A 21,222-nucleotide genomic window follows, 5' to 3' on the forward strand; every position below is an offset into this window, starting at 1 on the left:
GTGCATTGCACCACGTCTGGTGTAAGCCACTGGCGTCTGCAAAGAAGTGTCGGCCGAATATCGAGCTGCAAGTGGTGTGGTGCTCTAAACGTCATGGTCGGAAGCCTTAGGCACCTCGAAGATGTCCATGGACAGCAGAGCGCCTCTGAATCATCCCGCGAATGAGGAGCCAGGTATCAGGGGAGATCCGTACAAGGCATCCGATGTGGAAAGGAAATGAGGGATAGGTTCCAAAATCAAGGCAATGACAGCGCTAAATGCCGCCAATTCGCAGGATGGTCTCCCTACCTCGAAGGTTGGAGTTAAGGTACTAACAAAATGGCGGGGCTTACAACTTTAGAAGTCGCTCTTAAAGTTCTAACCTTATGGAACCGTCGGCGGCGGTGCCAGTTAAAGCACATGTTTGGAAGATGTAGGTCGGTCAAATGTTTAGGGTAAGCCCCCAAGGTGGAGTAGATTTGTAATAGGGGAGTGATTACTCATTGAAATCCACCCAAGCGCAGCCATACGGCTACAAAGGAAAGCTATACAGCTTTGTCAGAAACTTCACAGTTAAAGAAAAATTTGTCCTGGTACGGGGTTCGAGCCCGGGACCACCGCTTCACCGGAGCAGTCGCTCTACCAATCGAGCTAACCGGAACGGCAAGGTTACGGTAAGGCGAGAGCGAATTGATCAATAACTCGAAGTGGGAACAGTGTTGGTCAGATGTTTAGGGGAATCCCCCAAGGTGGAGTAGATTACTGATTGACATCCACCCAAGCGCAGCCATACGGCTACAAAGGAAAGCTATACAGCTTTTACAGAGATTTCGCAGTTAGAGAAAAATTCGTCCTGGTCCGGGGTTCGAACCCGGGACCACCGCTTCACCGGCGCAGTCGCTCTACCAATTGAGCTAACCGGGACGGCAAGCTGTATAGCTGTATAGCTTTCCTTTGTAGCCGTTTGGAAGACGTAGCGTTGATGTAGCCGAATATCAAGAAACTGATATAGCTAGTAATGGGACGGAAACTGCTCATAATCTGTCTGTATCTGATTTATCATCTTCAGCCGTTCGTAAGGCTTGTCTGGAAGGGGCATGCTGTTTTTGAGTAATAGGCTGGCTGTGACTGACCAGTCGTCTTTCATATATTCTGACCTCGCCATTTCGGGCAAGCAGTGACGAATCGTTTGTGTGTATGCGCAACTAAAACAGCGAGGTATAAAAATGTTTTTCCAGACATTGGCAAACCTCCTGTGCACGGAACGGGAAATTTCACTGATGGGAGATTTCGAATGTGTTTGTAACAATGTGGATCGATCAGTGCATCACAGACGTTATGACCTCAGTTCTGCTGTTCTGGCTGACTTAGTTTGTGAACACAGCCTTGTTAACATTACCCGTCTAAAAAGCGGCAGCATACATTTCACGCATTTCCAAGACTTTTCGAGTGCTTAATTTGACACCATCTGCGTTTCTACTGGCTCATCTAGTGCGGCTGGCTATTGGGTAAGGCCAACATTTTCCACCGGCCACTCATGGTGTCGGCTCAGACAAGAAAGTGGGAGCTATGGAATGCGGTTAGAGCTATGAAAGTCAAATAAATCTTTCCTCCGAAAAAAAAAAATTGCAGAGCGCTGTAGCAGCTGCTTGCTTTAAAGGTATTTGGACACGTGCAGACCTCTGTCTTTCACAAGTTGGAGTTGCTCCAGCAGGAGGTTAGGAATTTCGCTATTGAAGCATCATCGCGGAAATCATTCCTCAAGTGTCTTCACCATCGTGAATTGGGGCGCATCCTAAATAAACTGCATAAATTTGAAAGAATTGCCCCGGCATCGCGATTTGAACAACATTAAAGCAGAGTTATAACATTTTAGCCGGTAAATACATTAGGGTACCTCGATTACGTAGAGGACACGGAGGTTCGTTAATGAACAATGATCTAGCCGCGCGTTTAGTCACGAAAGGCAGGCTTCCCTTTCTAAGGAGGTTTTAGAATTCAATACAAAGGCGGTACATACAGCGGCACGCCAGGTTTTTTTTAGGCTTTTATATACGGCTCTTTGAAGGTAGTAATCGCCAGATTAGGGTATCAGATTTGCGCCACTCCAAAAAAGCGTTTCCTCGACTTGAAAATGCGCAGCGTGCAGTCATTGAGAGGCCTATTACTTTAATCGAGGTCAAATGAGCCTCTCGTTCCCTGCAGGCTCACAAGTCTTCTGGCCTGGATGGTGTAAGTAGTAAGTTCTATAAAGCGTTTATGCCTTGCATAGCACCTGCGTTGTTGGAAGTTTTCAGTGTTTCTTATGACTTGTCGTTTTTACCTCCCACCTTCTATACTGGCCACACCATACTAATCCCGAAAGGTACAAATGCAGATCGCTTGAAAGCTGTTGAAGGATATCGTCCGATATCCCTATGCGACGTGGTTTACAAGGTTTTTGCGAAAGTTTTTTGCTTTCGTCTGTGGCTTGTGGTATTAGATTTATTAGGGCCGCACCAAATCTGCGGATTCAGAGGTCGCAGTATTCAGAGCCATATCTATATGGCAATTTGTGTTTTAAAGAACGTCAGATGAGTTTGGCCAAAGGGCTCTTATTAAGACTGATCTTGCCAAACCTTTCGATAAGGTGCGTCTTGAGTTTTTGTTTGCAGTCTCGGAGACGTAAACATAGGTGATGACTTGCTTGAACGTGTAGTATTATGATGTAAAGCGTCCATTAAAAAGAGTGATCGTTAATCAAAAGCTTACCACACCTTGCCACTTCAATCATGGGTTTGACAGGGCTACCCGCTATCGCCTTTGTTATTCATTTTGTAGTATATTGAGGCCTAAGCCTAGTATCACAAACAGCAATTCGTTCGTAGCAACTCGCTATCCCAATGTGAAATAAAAAAATTTCATTTATACCGATCACGTTGCTTTTTTCTGTTCTGATAAAAAGTGTGCTCGAGGTTTTGCATGTAACTAAGCACGTTTCTGAGAGTTCGTATGCGGCTCTCAACCTTGATTAGTCGCGGGTTTTGTCTAGGAGACTGGGGCACAAAACAAGGCCTTTTTTAAGGCATCAGGTGGGACTCCAAAGAGTTAAAGTTTTTGAGCGTTCTCTTGTACCAGTATCGCAATAGTGGGCGTTACTGGGATACTCCAGTCTCGTCCCTTAGGCGGCAAACAAACGCTTGGATTGGTAGAGAGCTGTCTGTGTTTGCACGAACAAAAGTATGCGATATCTTCTTCATTTAAAAGCTCATTTATATACTGCATGTATAGCACCACTCAAGAAAAAAACCCAGACGATGCACAAAATTGCTGCAACTTTTATGTGGCGCTCTCCGTGAGAGCCTATGTGTCGAGACGATCTGTTTCTCCCTCTGGAGTCTGGTGGAGCTGGTCTTCAGCATATATGTCCATCAGCTTTTTCCCAGGATTTTTTTTTTTAAACCAGCAAACCATCCCATTCTCGTAGCTGTGTTTAACAGATGATCAAGGGCCTCTTTGCATATCTGTTTGCGCTCACTAGTCACAGACGTGAGGAATCTTTTCGTTGAAGTTAGCAACACATTTAATTTCCTCATTTTGCTTTTCTCCGTACTGTGTCCATAGTGTTTATCCACAAGACGAATTGCAAAAGTTCTGATTCAGGAGTCATTTCATCTTAAGATCTATTCTCAACCTTACGTCGCCTTTGTAGACTATAGCATAAAGAAGCGGGTGCAAAGGATATGTGTTCAATCGGCCATAAAAAATTGTTATAAACTTCACACGTAAAACTTGCCTGTCAGAACGTGGCTTCGAGCTAAGGGCACGTTTGTGCCATAGTCAGTTAACTGCGACCTGTGCCAGCAGCCGGAAACTATTGATCATTGCTTTGTGTTTTGTCGTGATGCCGTGTTTTTTTGGGACATTGTTCAACGGACTGTCAAAAAGGACATTGAGATTACGCCCTATAAGATTTTTGCCTAGAATGAAAGATTCTAAGTTCCCATGCAATCTTACCGTCACGTTCACCGAAGGCTCGATACAGAGAGCAGTGTTTTTGGTGCAGGTGGCTTATGCTGCGCGGGATCGACCTCCTGTCTGGCTGCCTTTAATCGATGCATGTGTGTGTATTCAGGGGTTATAATGTGCTGGCAAAGTGACAGCAGGATGCTGGTGTGAATATGTATGACAGGTGCGCAGAATTCGGCCTGGTTAAGAAAAAAGAGGTGATGACATAGTGGTTTAATGCAGCGGAAGCTGATCTGTTCACGCTGCCATGCGATGGAATCACGCTCGCGGTGAGTTTTTATTTCACATCCCGGCGCCAGAAGTCACGTTTTTTCCTCCAACGAAGCTTCTATGCTATCGCAAAAAATTTACCTGCTTTTGGTGCTCGGAAGTATCTCAATTCATGAACGCAAGAAGTTCAAATATGGGTTGCCTCCAGTTTTCTGGAGGCGCAGGCGAGCTGATATACAATCGGCGCCAGGAATCTGGCAACCGTTGCGAGGAACTTCGAACATGGGAGGCATTCTTTGACACTAACAAGCTGCTTGTTGGTTGGTACATGCGGCTGCAACTGTTCCCGCATGAAGGAAGCAGAAAGCACACGGGCCGGTGGACAGGCTCCAAGTGGGTCACTATCACTGCCACGTGGAGACAGAAGTTGAAACTCGAAATAAAATACTCGCTTTTCAGCAACCGTGTCTGCAGAAGAGACGACGGTAACTCCTTAAAGGTGCTTTGAAAGAAGATTGCAATGGAGAAATAGAGAGAGGGAAATGGACGGAAAGGCAGGGAGGTTAACCAGGCGATGCCCAGTTGGCTACCCTACACTTGGGGAGGGGAACAAAGGGGAAAAAAGGAAAAAGAGCTGCAACGAAATGAGTTTTCCAAGCGTCCAGCCACCGCGATGTCGCGGGGACAGAGGGCGCGCACTGAAAACTTAGATTATAGACGGGAATACAACCCCGAGTCCCTTAAGAATCTCAGGAGCGTTTTCACCGCTTTCCTTTGTGAGGAAGGTTGTGTCCAAGGCCCCAGAACGTTGGACTCCGTTAGAGGACGCGAGTCCAAGCGGTACAGAGGCAATAAAGGTGCGGTATTCCTATGATGTTAAAGGACGCTGCTTTACGAATATCCTCCAGCAAGAAGTTTTTTGTGTGTTGTGTACAGGTTCAGCTACCTGTAGTCAGAATTTCAATTTCAGCGCCTTCACGCCTTCCCACTCCGGTCGTCACTTTTTGCGCGCTGAATGGACGGCTCTCCTTCGCCCGCCCGACCGCCGACTAGCGAGGGAATTCCCCGGCGGGCGGAGCTTCCCGATCCCCCGGTGCGGGGCTGTTGACGGGCCGCGGCCATGGTAGCTGCGTGATGCCTGAAAGAATCGAACCAATAGACATCTCTGAACAAAACTACGCAGGACCTTGCGACCATGAAAAAGTCGCCGGAAAGGACTCGCCAACTTTTGCCCGCAATCGTGGATTCTCTGCTGCGTGTAGAGCCAGGTTTAACCAGGTTTTTCTTTTTTAAACCAGCAAACCACATCTTTCTCGTAGTTGCGCTTATAGATGAATAAGTGCCTATTTGCATATCTATTTGCGCTCACTGGTCATAGACGTGAGGGGTCTTTTTGGTGAAGTTGGCAACACATTTCATTTCTTCATTGTAGTTTTTCCGTACTGTGTCCGTATTGTCAATCCAAAAGACCAATTCAAGAGTTCTGATTGTGGCGTTATTTCCTCTACAGATCTGTTCTCAACCTTACGTCGCCTTTGTAGACAATAGTATATAGAGAAGCGGGTGCAACGGATGAGTGTTCAATCGGCAATAAAAAACTGTTTTCAACTTCACACGTCCAACTTACCTGTCAAAAAGTGCAATCGTGCTAAGGGCACGTTTGTGTCATAGTCAACTGCGACCTGTGTCAGCAGCCAGGAACTATTGATCATTGTTTTGTGTTTTGTCGTGATGCCGTAATAACTTGGGTGTTGTGCTCGTGACCATTTGGCACAAGTGTTGATGACGAGAGATTGTAGTGATTGAGCGAGCTTACGCACTGTCCTCAGAAGTTATTTCAGCGTCCCTTTAAGCAACGAATACTCCCACTGCATCGTTGGTACCGTCTCGCGTGGTTTATGGGCTATCGCATCCGCTTTTGTCCTCTAAGGAATTTTCCGTTGTCTGACGGTTGCCTGACGACATGGAGTACAAGCTAAGCTAATGTGTTACTTTCAGCCTTTTCACAGAAATAAATCTCTGGAAGCACTTTATTCCCAGTAGGTTAAACCTGAAGCGGTCGCCTCCAAATTACATCACACTGCACATGTGTAGTAGGTGCAATATGAACGTCGTCCTTAAGGCAAGCTCGCATAAGAGCCTCGGTGATTACCGGCACATTCTGTACCTTCTTTATCAAAAGTTTAGAGCCCAAGAGGCTTGTTTCTATGCCGCACCGTTTGGCACCGTTTTGTAATGGATCCCTAGTGATCACAATCTCCTGAAGGTAAGATGATTTTTGGTACTTCCTCCTCCAAAAGGACGCCACGAACATTGCAGGAACCCCACTACCCGGCTGAGGAGCGAATCCCTTTGGTTCTAAACCTTTGACAAAAGGTTACATGCGCTTGTTTCTGTTTCGTTTCCTCCGAAATTTGTTTCCTGGAAACAAGGTTGCTCGATGGGGCTGTGGGAAAAATAACAACGTTTTTTCCAACACTTGGTCGGCAGATATATAGTAATAGGTCGAATGTCTTCGTTTTTTCTTTTCCCGAAAGCAGAAAAGGTGGTATTTTGTCGAACGAAATAGCTTTGCGGAATTTATTCTTGAATCAAGGTGGAGAGCGCGCGTAACAAAGAGCGAAATCTCTTGACTGTTGCCCTCTTACACAGGTTTGCTGCAGAACATCGGTGAGTAGGTGACGAGACGAAAGCTTCCTCCTTGCAAACGTGACTCCTCTCTTAACGGGGCGTTGGCTGACAGAAGATAACGCCCATCGTACGTTTAATTTTTCCACATTCAAAGGAAACTCGAATAGGTCCTCCATGGCTGCAGCAGTTGGAATCTTCGCTAATAAAATCGTACTAATCAGAAATTACAATGGTATTGTTCCTTTGGCTCATGTTATGGCGTCCCGCACTTTCACGCAACAAGGGTTCGGTCCACGGCCCGCTCGCAGCAGAGCCGCGTGCTAGGGCTGCCGTCGGTCGTCCAGAACTGCGGGCGCGCTGGACGCTGCTCTGCCGCTGGTGCTGCCAGGGGAGGCCCCGGAGTCGCCGTCTTTCCTCTTCCTGTCCTTCCACCTCAGGAAGCTCAGGAAGCCCGCGTAGATGGGCGGACCGGCAGAGGGACGGTTGCCGCAGGTGTGCGGCTGGTAGCCAAACTCCGAATGCACTGGAAACGGTCACGTAGAGCATGCATTAGTGCAATGTGATAAAAAAAAGGTCTGGCTTGGTTTATTTATTTATTTCAAAATACTGCAGGCCTATGTGGCCCAGGCAGGAGGGGCAAACAACCAAACAATACACAAAAGAAACGAAAAACAACACAGCATCATTCGGCGATAACAAAGGGAAGATAAAAACAGCATTAAAAAATACAAAATGAGACAACTTAACCAAGGAAATGTTCTTCCAATGCGTTGCTAAAATTGCTATTTTGAAAAAGGGATTCTGGGAGCATGTTCCAATCGGAGATGGTTCGGGGGAAGAAGCTATACTTAAATGAATTTGTTCGTGCGAAGATAGGCTGCAGTGTGTGTTCCTTAGTGTGTCGTGTACGTCTGGTGGTAGAAGGTTGAACATAGTTAGGTATTGGAATGTTTACCTCGCGTGAAAGAATCTTACGGAGGAACAAAATTCGGTTTATTTTTCGGCGGCCTGAAAGAAGTGGGATATTATTTTCTGCCATTAGCTTTGTGGGAGAATCAAATCTGCTGTATTTGTGGAAAATAAACCTGACTGCTTTCCTTTGAATGATTTCAAGGGAGTTAATGTTTTTTTGTATGCGGATCCCAAATAATAGATGCGTATTCGAGCTTCGTCCGAAGAAAAGTGTTATATGCCAAAAGCCTAATATTAGAGGGAGCGGAACTGAGTTTTCGTTTTAGGAAACACAATGTTGAGAATGCTGAAGAGCAAATTTGGGATATGTGCGCTGACCAGTTTAATTGATTGGTAAGTATTAGTCCTAAATACCTATGGCTGGCGGCTTCTTGAATGTTGGCGCCTTGAAGAGAATAAGTGAAAGTGCTAATATGTTTTTTCCTTGTTACACGTAGCAGTACAGTTTTCTTGATGTTAAGAGCCATGCTACAATCCACACACCATCGATCAATAGCTGCCAGGGAATCTTGGAGAACGTCATGGTCTGAGGATTCTCTTATCTCTTTGAACAATACGCAATCATCAGCAAATAATCGTATGGATACTGAATTTGGAACAACACCTGGCAAATCATTTATATATAGCAGAAACAATAAAGGACCCAATACACTTCCCATAAAGGACCCAATACACTTCCCTGCGGTACACCAGAAGAGACGCCTAGGGAACCGGAAACTGCACCATTTACATCAACAAACTGACTCCTGTTTTCCAAATATGCATCTATCCATTGAATCACGTAGAGAGGAAGATAGTCTACGGACGTTTAACGTCCCAAAGCCACTCAGGCTATGAGGGACGCCGTAGTGAAGCCAGCCTAATCAGATTTCTCTCTACAGTTATCTCGGGGAGTGCAAGAACGAGCGACCATCATTAATAATTAGGAGCCCTCCCTGCACTAACCCTTACAAAGCATGGGGGCTTTCAAGATTGAAATGCTCATTTACAAAAATCTTTAGGCGCAGCTCCATTCGCAGGAATACCCTTTGCCTTTGTTTGCTTTCAGACACATACACATTCTCTAATACTTGAAGCAGTTCATCGCAAGCAGATTCCATGAATGGTTTCCGTTCACGGTTTGTCGAACTCACAAACTGTGGCTTCGGCCTTTATTCAATCCCTGTGGTGCAGCGACGAGCCGCCGAATGAGCCTGCAGTGGTGGAGTGTTTCTGAAGGATGGGACAGCACCGACAATACACACAGACGACTTACATCATTAGCAGAACCCACTTCTGAGTCAAACTGCGATTACTCTACAAGGTGAAATTACAGGAGAACGATACGATATGCGCCGAAAACAGTGGCCTAACACTAGTTATGAGAGAATAAATCCGCACAGTTTTAGAGAGTTTTAGTATAGTGTACGTAGGCATACGCAAAGGCATAGCGTACGCTGTAAAATAGCGTCAGTCGTACTGCGCATGCGCCAAACGCTATTTCAAACCGAAGTCTTACGTACGTTCGCGTTACGTACGCTATTTTTCGAATTTAGCGTGCGTGCTCTTGCGTACGCCAGGAAAAATAGCGTTGTCAACATGGCGGCGCCCACGTCGCCCGCTTCGGAGAGAAAATGTCATGTTATTGGGTTTTTAGGCACATTCATTGCCCTTAAATGGAACGTATGATATTCGCTTTGCCTCCTCTCGCCGACAGCAGAACGAAAGGGTGACAAACTTGCCCTATTTTGGATTCTGTGTAACGATTCCGCCGTTCCGAACCCTCACAAAACACCGCCGACTGTGGATTGGCTTCATTTGGATTTTTATTCCAAGGTTGTCATAGCCTAACCCAAAAGTAGCCGTTTCGGCTCTAGGGCAGTAGGGGGTCCGAACGAATGCTAGTACGTACCATGACTTTCTTAAAAAACCTTGCTCGGTTCGGTTACAAAAAAAAATTAAAAGCTAGGCCCTGCTAGCCCTGCCTCGACTGCGCAGCGCGCGACTCATTGGGGACGCCATGCAACCGGCTATCTACATGATACGACTTGGATCGGCTTGGCCTATGCCTTGGCTAAGCGCGAAAAATACGACACAAAATGTTTTCCCATTATAACACCAGATGGCGCCACTGCGGCCTTAGCTATCGTTTAGTTCAGGCGGTTGTACGGTAAACTACAAGTGCTCTTGCGACTTCTGCGGTAACCTTCCGCTACATACTAAAACTCTCTATTTATGCGGTCATACCTACTCCTGCAATCGGGTGCATTTAATAAGTTAATGGGCGCCAATTCAACCTTTCCTAGTAGTGCCGAAACTGAAGTGGAGGCCTGAACAACCTTGCTGGTACAAGATCAGTGTATGGTGCGTATTTTGCTTTAATAACTATTATTTTGGATAGTTGGAATACTGAGCAACGGAGCAGAGTTGACCAAGCAAATTAATTCGCTTTGTGAAAGGTCGACAGTCAGTCATGTACGTGAAGTATCTGCATCCCTTTAATTCAAGCAGTTATGAGCAAAAGGGTGTATACCTATACAATTCTGGGAATCCATATTACGTCAACTCTAAACTGGAGTAGCCACACTAAGCATATTGTATCGGCGGCGACTAAGAAGCTCCGGCTGTTGAAACGTCGCCTGAAACATTGCACATCTGAAACCAAGTTAGTGGCCTACACATCACGAATAAGACCTTTATTGGAATATGGCGGCATTATTTGGGACCCACACACTAAATAAGATATCAATTCCATTGAAAGTGTCCAGAGAAGAGCGATAAGATTCATCTACAACGCGTATGGCAGGCATATATCTGTTAGTAATCTTAGGGACAGAAACGGCATTCCAACACTCGAAACAAGACGCAGGATCCTTTGGCTGCAGATGCTTCATACCATAATCAACAATGGAACAAAAATGGATGTTAACACCTACATACAATTTAATAGAACCAGACTAACTAGATGGAAACATGATAAAACAATTGTTATGCCACTAACTAGAACTAACGCGCACCGCTTCTCCTTCTTTCCGCGAACCATAGAAGAATGGAATGCACTGCCATCTGAAATAGTGAACATGCCATCAATCGACTCATTTTTAACTGCTCTAAAAAATCACGTCACATAACGCGCCATATCGTTGCTTCATTTTTCGCGCACATAAGCATTGCAGAAAGTGCTCCTTCCGGTAGCTGGCAAAGGGATGCCTAGCACTCTACTGTACCTTTTGTCTTTTTTTTGTGCATGTGTTTCCTTCGTGCGTCATCACAATTCTTGATGCTCATATCTGCTCTCCTCACAGCATATCTACCATGTACTGCTTAAGTTCTTTTGATGTTGTTCTTTTTATTATGAAGTGTTCATTTTGTAACTTCATGTGAACGCCAAGAGTGTATTTTTATTATATTTTGTTTGTACCTCCTCCTGCCTTGGCCGCCGAAGGGCAGCCGGCAGTATTTGATAAATAAAAAAAAATAAAAAAATTTGATGTTTTACTTGCACGGAGACTCGTTTCGCTACAAATGCAGCTTTTTTTTGAGTGCGCATAATTCTCCGGGTGCGTCCAAGGGTGCGCTACTGTAAGAAATGGGAGGCATGTGACTATCTGGTAACCGCAAAAAGTAGTCATGAGAGCGGCATCGCATAGTCGGCTCAATGCTAGGCGATCTCATGACAGCGCATCGCCGACATGAAAATAAAAATTCAGGGGAACGCTTTGTTGACCTAAAGTGCGGCCGGTGAGGCGAAAGCCTTAAGCCCGGCGTTGCTGCTTAAGCCAGTGATGTGTGGTTAAGATGTTAAGCTTCGCGTCTAAGAGTGGAACGGGACAGTGTTCTGCAACGCTGCCAGGGAGTCCACAGAACGCCATCGCCCGTTCGGCTCTACGCCTTGCTCGTCGGTAAATTGGTTTTTGAGGAAAGGAAATGTATCTATGTATCTATGTATCTATGTATCTGTCTCGCATATCTCGGTGGAAACCTGATACTCGTCGCAAGGGAAGGGAGGAAGATAGGAGAGAACGAAGACACCGCATTCACTAGACGTGCCTTTGTTGATTCCAAACCATCGAGCTGGCATGGCGAAGTGGTTAGCGTGCTTGTCTCGCACTCCGCTCCCTTCTCGGACCTCAACCTCATCCCACACCCACTCTTGAACGCCTCTTCGCCTCCCATACTCCAACAGAGGTTTTCACTGACCTCCAACAACTTTATTTTACACCCTCACAATCCTCTTTAAACTCAACATATCATGGTCCAGCCCTTCCCGCACTAGACATCCCCTTCACGCACACAGAACTTGACACAGCACTCGCGCGTTGTAACACACACACTGCCCCCGGTGCAGACAAAATCACATACAAAACTCTCAAGAACCTTCCCCCCGAAGCCAACACATTTCTTCTTAATGTCATCAACGACGCCTGGACCTCTGGCACCCTGCCAGTGGACTGGACATCGTCCCTGGTCTCATTCATTCCGAAACCCAATAAACCCTCCAGCATCAGTAACGTCCGTCTTATTTCCCTTACCTCCTGCGCGGGCAAGCTCATGGAACACATGGTGCTTGCCCGCCTCACTTCCCATCTTCAAGCCACCGACTATCTCCCCCACACCCTTATTGGATTTCGCAGAGCACTATCCACTCAAGACCTTTTCCTTCTCCTTCAACACACTTTCTTTAACTCAAATGCCTCAGACGCTGCGCAGGTCAAAGCCTTAGTAACCGTTGACATACGCAAGGCTTTCGACTACATATCACACGACCACATCCTCACCATACTAGCTGATACGCAGTGCGGACACAGCATGCACAATTACATAAGAGCTTTCCTCTCCCACCGCTCTGCCCGTATCCGCTACCTCGACAAACTGTCTAACCCAATCCCACTCACTCGTGGCACTCCACAAGGTGCCGTCCTCTCTCCAATCCTCTTTAACCTAGGCATGGTCCCGCTCGCCCGGGCCTTAGCCGATATTCCCAACCTTCATTTCGTCTTCTATGCAGACGATCTCACCTTGTGGGTCATCACTGGCTCACCGGGAGAGGTCCAAACCACACTCCAACATGCACTTAACACCATTTCCTCACACCTCTCCCAAGCGGGCCTGCAACCCGCTCCGGAGAAATCAGAACTTTTACTCATAACACGCAGTAAATATCAACGGACGATGAACCCCTCCATCTCCCTTACACTTGCCGGACAGCGCATCCCCCGCGTCGAATCTTGTCGCATCCTGGGTATGCCACTAAACTCCAACACTTTCACCTCTGCCGTCAATCAGTCCATACGCACATGCCACTCAGTAACACACTTACTGCGCCGCGTAGTTTTAAAACATGCCGGCCTCTCCGAGACACACGCCAGCCGCCTTGCTCAAGCGCTGGCTCTGAGCAAATTCCTGTGCTACATACCTTACTGCCCACTTACAAGTACACAACAAGACAAACTAACCCGGGCCCTCAATACACTATATAAAGCAACACTAGGACTCCCCCCTCAGGCTTCTACAGACACCCTGTACAGAACAGGCCTCTTCCACCCTCTTCAAGCCCTCCTTAACCTGCACCGGGAGAGACAAATCATCCGCCTGTCCAGTACACCAGCTGGACAGTGGATACTTTCCCAGACTCCCTACGCACCCATCTCTTTCCCAGACCGACCGCAGTCTCCGATCTATCCCCCTAACCTCCGCCTCGCACCCATCCCACGCAACATGTCCGCACACACACACGCAGGCCGTCGCAGGCATACGCATACAACCACAAGCCACTTAGGGACGCTGCGGCTGTGGCCTACACAGACGCCTGTCTCACGGAAACCGCGGGCTCCACAGCAGCCTTCTTCCTCTACCCTTCCCTTTCTACAACCAGCACTCACACAACCGGTCCATACACCTCCCCACCCTCCACGCTCGCCCTAGAAATACACGGGATCGCCGATGCCATCACACACTTTGCCACCCTACCCCCCGCACCCCAATACGTTGTCTATACAGACTCGCAGGCAGCTCTGCGTGCTTTCCACGAAAGAGCCCTCCCTTTCTCTACTCGATCGGCCTTAGATGCCGCCCTCTTAGCATTAAGCCCACGACCGGTGACCCTTCGGTGGATCCCTGGTCACATGGGCATCCCCGGCAATGAGCTGGCTCACCAGCTTGCCTGCGAAACTATACACCGGGCGCCGGGGATCCCATGGACGAGCCCACCGACGGAGCAGGCGGTCAGGGCTTACAAACGTACTGTCGACGAATACTACGCGCAGCAAAAATTGGATCTAGCTGATTTACCACCACCGCACCCATCCTTATCGATCCGTGAAGCTCGCATTCTTCGCTGAATACAGTTTAATCTCCTACATACACCAGCCAAACTTTACCTATACCGGTACACTTCCACACCTCAGTGCCCAAACTGTCCACACACATATGCAGACATAGAACACTGCCTTACACAGTGTCACGCAGCCTTCCAGTCCCCCGCCTATCCTTTCCCCCACCCCCACCGTGGCCCATCTGGCTCGCCTCCCTGGAACTGAGACTGCAACGTGCCCTCGTCGCCTTGGCCCAGGATGTACTGAACGCCTAACAGAAAGGATGTTCGAATAAAAAATGTCACACCACCGGAGACCCAGGTTCGATTCGCCAACTCGACCAATTTCCTACTCGGTTTATTTGTCTGGTCAGACTAGAAAGGTTAATTAAGGTAATTGGTTAAGTAACTAATTAACTAAACTCATTCCCACTTACCTGGAGCAACACTATGTCATCCCTTGAATTGGTTCCATGGATACTAGGCAAAGTACAATTGGCTGAGTTTCAAATTCGCGCACTGTGACGTCAGGATCATTTCGACCAACCGAAAAGCTGTCGACAACTCCTGCTTACAACGATGAGGCATTGAAGGCTTTCGCCTTAAAAACCAAATCGTACCATGGCCGATCTTGTTGATGTAATTCCAGACGAACTCATCTGCGGAATGGACTCTGTGCAAGTCGCGCTGCATGAAGGCCAGGAGCTCCAGCTTGCGCTGCCAGTCGCCCGTCGGGTTGGGCACGGTCAGGTAGTCGCTGAGGTGGCCGCACAGGTACGCCAGCCAGAGCGCGTTCGTCTCAGGGTGAAACAGGTCCCAGCGGTCCCTGTGCACGGTAGCAGATGAGACAAATGCAGTTTGGCATTTTCTTCGGGGGCACTACTTGCCGCTAGGGGTGTGCTATAGACGTCATCACGAGAAAACGCAAAGCACTGATCAATAGTTTCTGGCTGCTGACACCAGCTACTATTTACAGACTATAGCACAAAACTCCCTTTTTCACGAAGCCACGATTTTACATGTAAGGTTGACGTGTAAAGTTTAAAAAAGAAAGTCTTTGCGGTTGATTGAACACCCATCCGTTGCACCCACTTTAATGCACTGTTGTCTAGGAAGCAGGGGTAAGTCTTCCGATACATCGGTACAGGAAACAACGTCTCAATAAGATCTTTTGTCACCTTTTTACAGGAATTCTAACGAATACCGTTAACTCGCATTCAATCGCGTCGGCAAGCTTGTGGCTGAGATTCTTTTCCTCTGACATTGCCGAACAAGGAGCAGGCGATGGCCGATTTTTGGAGAGCGGCCGGATTCCCTATTGTCGTCGGCTTCATACACGGCATATTTATTGTCACGCACAAAAACCTCATACACAACCTCGACGCACGAGCTACCGATGAGGGTGAGAATACGGCCCCGCAACCTGGACAGGTGTCCTCTCCGCCGCAGTGCCCGTACGAGCAAAGCGCTCGGTCACGCTGCACCGGCTGCAAATGGTCGATCGCAGCTGCTCAGGTAATTAGAAGACTACAGCTGCTGTGTCATTATCAACGTTGTACACCTCCGCCTTCTAAGAATTATCATCTTGTGGGAAAGACGGAATGTCATATTACGTGTAAACAAAACTGTAGCGTATACGAGTGTTCCGGGTCGTGTCACACGATTTCTCATTGCATATATAGCTGACATGTCCTAGTCAAGTTGGAGGCTAGCTTGCGACAGGGATTCGAACCGATGACATATGCACCTTGACTTGTATGCCTTCCCAGATTCTTTACTTCGTCCGTTATGGCGCTGTTGAGATGTCCACCGAGATGTGAGACAGTTAATGCGCCATTTCCTTTCCAGAAAAAATGGCATTGGCTTAGCTCAGCTAAGCCAGGATATACGTGGCGAAAGTAGGGTTTAGCTTAATTACACCTTGTCGTTTAGCTTGGTTTCTCTCCAATGGTTTCATCCAATGTTTAGCTTTGGTTGTTATTCCTCCGTTGCGTCTAATTGCGGCGACATTAAAGACGGGACATTTGTTATGCAGCAAAGTTGGACGCATTTATTTTATTTCCGGTTCTTCGTCTTGTAGTTGAAGCCTGGCTTCTTTCAGACTCTCCAACTCACTATCCATACTTACCGACGGCTCCACCGAGCCGCCTTCTATATATATACAGGTGCATCAATCCCGCTCCTCCAACGGCGCATGCGCACATTTGTTGCAACTCGGTTTCGACGGCACACCGCGGCACCGGCTCCTCCTGTGACGTCATGCCAAATAGAGCGGGCGGCCGCCAGCTACGGCGGTTGCTAGGCAACGCCTCAAGGTCATGGTGCGGCCATGCGAAACGGCGAGACTTGCGCGTAATGTAGCTCTCGCTACAAAAACCAATATTCGTATCAAACTTGCGACCTAACCGTTAGTCGCACACCGTTGCGGGTGGTGTCACGATTTCTCGTTGCATATACCACAGAGCGACTTTTTGCTGAATATGGTGACTGCCACACGGTGTACTGGGACACCATAGACGTGGTGATTGATACATACATGACGACTTTCCCATGCACTGATCACAAGGAAGAAGTAATCGCATATCTTCTGCACTAGTGCGTCAGCATGAGGCAGCATTGCAAGCACACCAATGCAATCATGACGAAGCGGTCTCAAGAAATGAAAAGAAGGAACAGGCCATGCTGTGTTCAGCCTAGATGGTGGAGGTTCCATTACTTACTGCATCATCCAAACAGACGGTAGAAGTGAACAAGATTGCTGTTACGGTCTTACCTCTAGACTACATAAAAGCAGCCCAGAAAGCTGTGATTAATTGTGTTTTGTGCCTAATCTAGTGAAAATACGCAATCATATCTCTCAGAAAGGGGATGCTTGTAGTAATAAATTTGTTTCTTCCACAGAATAGCTACTCAGGCCTCAATTGAACAAAAAGTGCTAATTGTGCCGTTTAACTTCCAGAAGCGACACATGGTATTGCCGCATTGGAGGGCTCCAAATTTAAACCACACCGGATTCTTCACTTCACGCAGCACACGGACTCCTTTTTTGTTGTTTCGAGGCCGCCGCAGCCGGCATTCAACCCTAGTTCTCCGGCTCAGTAGTCGTGCTTCCTGGTCATTAGGTATATTCGGGCTCAAAATTCTGGAGGTCACGAGGTAAGCAAATGAAATAATTGAAGCTACTAATGGTGGTTTGGGCTCTCTGTTTCTATGTGGAGGAAGCCATTTTATGAAGAAGCATCTAGAAAGACACACTAGATGCGACATGCCTTGGCAGCGGAGCATTTAATTTCCTTCGGTGATCTCGTGGGCAGTTTCCACCCGCTCTACAGTTTGGTGCCACAAAACATGATGGTACGAAAGGCAGAAGACACTCCCGTAACGAAGGTGTGCCGGTAAAATATGCAGCTGCACAATTTGCAGGACCCTAGAACGCTCGAATGAGATTTTCGTGGCCCAGCATTACTGAGGTCAGCAAGTCGCTGCAGTGTTAATCAACTGACATGTGCCAATCCCTGTTTAGGGCCGCGTAAATATTGTACCTCTGCGTGTGCACGCCGGTCTTTCCTTGAGGGAGACAAGACAGCTCAGCAACGTCGGTATAGGCGTAAAAGACCCTAGTAGCACAGTATGTTACTGCAACGTTGCAACAGCATTGCCAATGTTGTACTATGTTGCGCCAACATTCTTCAACATTAGATAATGTTGCTGCAATGTTACCAGGCAACATGCTGATAACGTTGCCCTAAAGTGGTCTTTTTACATTGCAGCAATATTGTCAAATGATGAATAAATGTTGAATCACATACGATGACGTTGATATAACATTCATGCTATAGGTTAATTGTCTGCCCTCTCGGGCTATTTCTGAAGCCCAAATAGAAAAGCCGGTACCAGATCACTTCTACTCACCATGACAGTATTAATTTATTTATTTATTAATTTTTACTTCGAGGGCAAGTTTGCATGTGGTGTGTATGCAAATGGTGAGCAGTCCAAGTGTACTTGCACTCTGTGACACTAATGTAGAAAGATATATTTCTATCTAAAATATTTTTAATGAGCTGGAAGTACTTTGTTTTTCAATTAAACATGCAGACAAAATTAAAACAGCCGAAGAAATTTAGTTCTGGTTTCACTGACGCCCCGCAGTCTAATGGCCATGGAGATCACTATCACAAATCCAAATCCAAACCGCGGCCGCGCCGAGAGCCAATCCTGCGATGCGCGCTCATCGGAGAACCTGCGTTGGGTGTCAGCGGCAGTCGTGGCAAGATATTCACGTTTTTTGTTCTTCTAGTACAGTTTTTCTTGCGGTCGCCGTGCCCGCGCTGCTGTGTTTCGTTGTGGTTTCACTGGAATTCAGCTGAAACAACAAAGGCTTGCCCAGAGGATGACCTCAATGGTGAGTGATTTCTAGACTTCCATTGTTGTGCTGTGACTTGTGTTGGTTCTTCGTGATAGTTTGATAAAATGTTACATTCGTTGTATCATGAAGAGAATGAAGTGTTCGCTAAGCGAAGTGTCCATTCAGTAACGACGCCGAAGAACAGCAGATTTTGTTCACGACGAACTAGAAAACTGTTTTTCTGTTGTTAGGCTTGATAATGGCCATGGCAGCAGATTGTACGCAACATGAGCAGAACAGTATCAAGATGCCTTTTGATCGCATATTATTATTTTATCCTCTTTATCAGCGCCAGGCGAGGACGCAGTTGAAAGCCGCAGTTCTCACTTGTCGGATTTTAGCACCGCTAGCAGCATCTCTGACATAGAAAGGGCAACATAGGAGTTGTCGCGGATTTCTGACAATAAGGAGTTGGTGGTTTATGAAGATAGGATGACACTTGAGTCTGGTGCCGCTACTCAATGTCTAGAGCACGACTTGCGCGTGTGGGCAATTAATAGCCTGCTTCTCACCTGCATTCCCTGCTTAAAGTGCTGAAGCCATACCATCCAGAGTTGCCCACGGATGCTAGAAAATTACTAAAGACGCAGAGGCATACTGATCCAGCAGTGATGACCGATGGTCATTACCACTACTTTGGAATGTTTCGTTCTCTGGAAGAACATGTGCATGTTCCTTAACGTCTGCACTTTGTGCGAGGGCATTACACCAGTTCTCATGCATTCTACTGGAAGATAGCATAAATCCAGCGGCATTTTAAGCAAGGAACCAGAATTTATTCTTTCACTCGAAACTGACGCTGCTGCATTATACTAGTCTTTGCCCTCTCATTCCCAATCAGATGTATACCCTTATAACCAACATTTATGGGACTGTGCAGCGATTTGCGCCAAGTGTAAGAAAAGTGAAATATTCATTGGTGTTCAATGATCCTTTTTCATCGTCAGCCAGACTATACCCACTGCAGGGCGACAGCCTCTCCCATGTTCCCCAAATTAGCCCTTTCCTGTGCTAGCTGCATCCACTTGACCCCTGCACCCATCATCAGTTTGTGATCTAGCTTATGTAGCCCAGGAAGAATCGGCCGTTAGCAACTTTGCCTTTCAAATTGTGCACAGCAGTGAGACTGAAAAAGACTATAGGCTGGGCCTGCCCTCTTCTTTCGGTTTACTTTGTCGGCCACCTGCCATGGCACAATTGAGGGAAGACAAAGGGAGTGATGTGCAACCACCTCCAGCTGGCTACGCCTTCATCTACAAACGCCCTTGTGGTTTTAAGCAATTGAATGGTCGTCCCCATGGATGACATCAGTATGTCCGCTTGTAAGGCAAGATTCAAGCGAGACAGCAGCACTGGCCATTGCTGTGAGGTGCTGGAATGGGAATTTTTGTTTGTAAATTATTTGCTTGCTTTGGAGGAATTTTAGGTGGCATGAATAGTCGGTGTCTTTTATGTAATGAATGCATTTTTTAGCCACTTTCAGAAAAATTTGTTGCTCAGGCTGTTAAAATATGCTCGCGGTGCCAGGGAAGGGCATTTTTTTTCACTATTTTGGTTTGAGCCAAGTGACTGGACATAAGTTCTTTAAACAGAGCTGTCCAATGTCTGTGTTCCTTGAGGAGTGTAGAAGATTTGTTATTAGACGTGTATGCTTATATTAGGAAATTTTTTTGTTCTTTTTTTTTTTGCAGGGATGCAGCTTCGCTTGTGACATCATGAATTAGAAGAGACCATCATCGTGAGCAGCTGGAGGCTACCAGAAGACAAGCATATTTTAGACGTGCTAAATTGTTCAGGCAAATGTTGAGAGTACTTTAAATTTGTAGTTTTCCAGTGCAACGGTGCATGACCAAAGAAGGGAAGAAGGATACTTGAAGAAAACAGCGCAGCAACAGGGACAAGAGAGAAGATGAGACAGGTGCTGACTAGCAACTGAAGGCTTATTGAAAAGGAACGCATAAAATATACTCTCTTCACAACCAAGAGTGCGCATAAACTGCGCGAATAACACTGATAACCTGTCAACTTCAGTCATCGTGGTCAGGATACAATAGTTCACAATCATGAACAAGGATGGACAGTCGTTCATGACTGTGAACTGTTGAATCTTGACCACCATGACTGAAGTTGATAGCTTATCGGTGTTGTTTGCGCAGCTCATCTGCGCTCTTGGTTGTAAAGTGAGTATATTTTAAGTGTTCCTTTTCAATAAACCTTCAGTTGCTGGTCAGCACCTGTCCCATCTTCTCTCTTGTGCTTGTTGCTGCGCTGTTTTCTTCAAGTATGTACCAACTTGCCGTTTTACTGAAGTTGGGAAGAAGGATAAAACACAGCGCTCACTGAAAACTGGTTATTTAACGGCACAGACACTGCTTAAATGCCCTCAGACCAGCCTTTATCATAAAAACTATGAAAGAAACATCATATCTGCATTATATGATACAATAGAAGTATTGCTCGCACATTGTGAACCAGCTTTTTTAATATCATGCGTCTCTGTCGCTTCACATGTGGTTTGTGGTCTGCTTCTGCTAAGGATCTTCGCACTTGAAAATCTCTGTACAATCACTGCAGTGCTTGACAAGTTTGGAACCTGTCTTCATTCTTTAGATCTCTTGCATGCAGATTGCATTTACGGGCCTCTAGCATTTTGCCTCCATCAAAATGCAACCACCGCGGCCAGGATAGAACCCGTGTCTTAACAGGCCAGCAGCCGAGCACC

At 46.7% G+C, this 21,222-nt stretch overlaps 1 protein-coding gene and 1 non-coding gene across 3 annotated transcripts in view; both read right to left on the bottom strand.

The window, feature by feature from the left end:
• Positions 1 to 829: 829 nt before the first annotated feature.
• On the bottom strand, positions 830 to 903 carry TRNAH-GUG (transfer RNA histidin (anticodon GUG)). The gene has a single exon. It is a non-coding gene; the product is annotated as a tRNA-His (tRNA).
• A 5,860-nt stretch (positions 904 to 6,763) lies between these two features.
• Positions 6,764 to 21,222, bottom strand: part of LOC149327457 (uncharacterized) — a 104,651-nt gene continuing 90,192 nt past the window's right edge. For both annotated transcript variants that reach the window (XM_089565078.1, XM_089565079.1), the window contains 2 exons: positions 14,713 to 14,918; positions 6,764 to 7,351 (listed from right to left, as the gene is read on the bottom strand). In XM_089565078.1, the coding sequence (XP_089421204.1) occupies positions 7,149 to 7,351; positions 14,713 to 14,918 (409 nt within the window). In that variant the 3' untranslated portion in view covers positions 6,764 to 7,148. The remainder of the gene's footprint in view (positions 7,352 to 14,712; positions 14,919 to 21,222) is intronic.

This window comes from Amblyomma mixtum, chromosome 10 (assembly GCF_055824585.1).
Source record: "Amblyomma mixtum isolate Tamu chromosome 10, ASM5582458v1, whole genome shotgun sequence".
In the NCBI taxonomy this organism is placed as follows: domain Eukaryota; kingdom Metazoa; phylum Arthropoda; class Arachnida; order Ixodida; family Ixodidae; genus Amblyomma; species Amblyomma mixtum.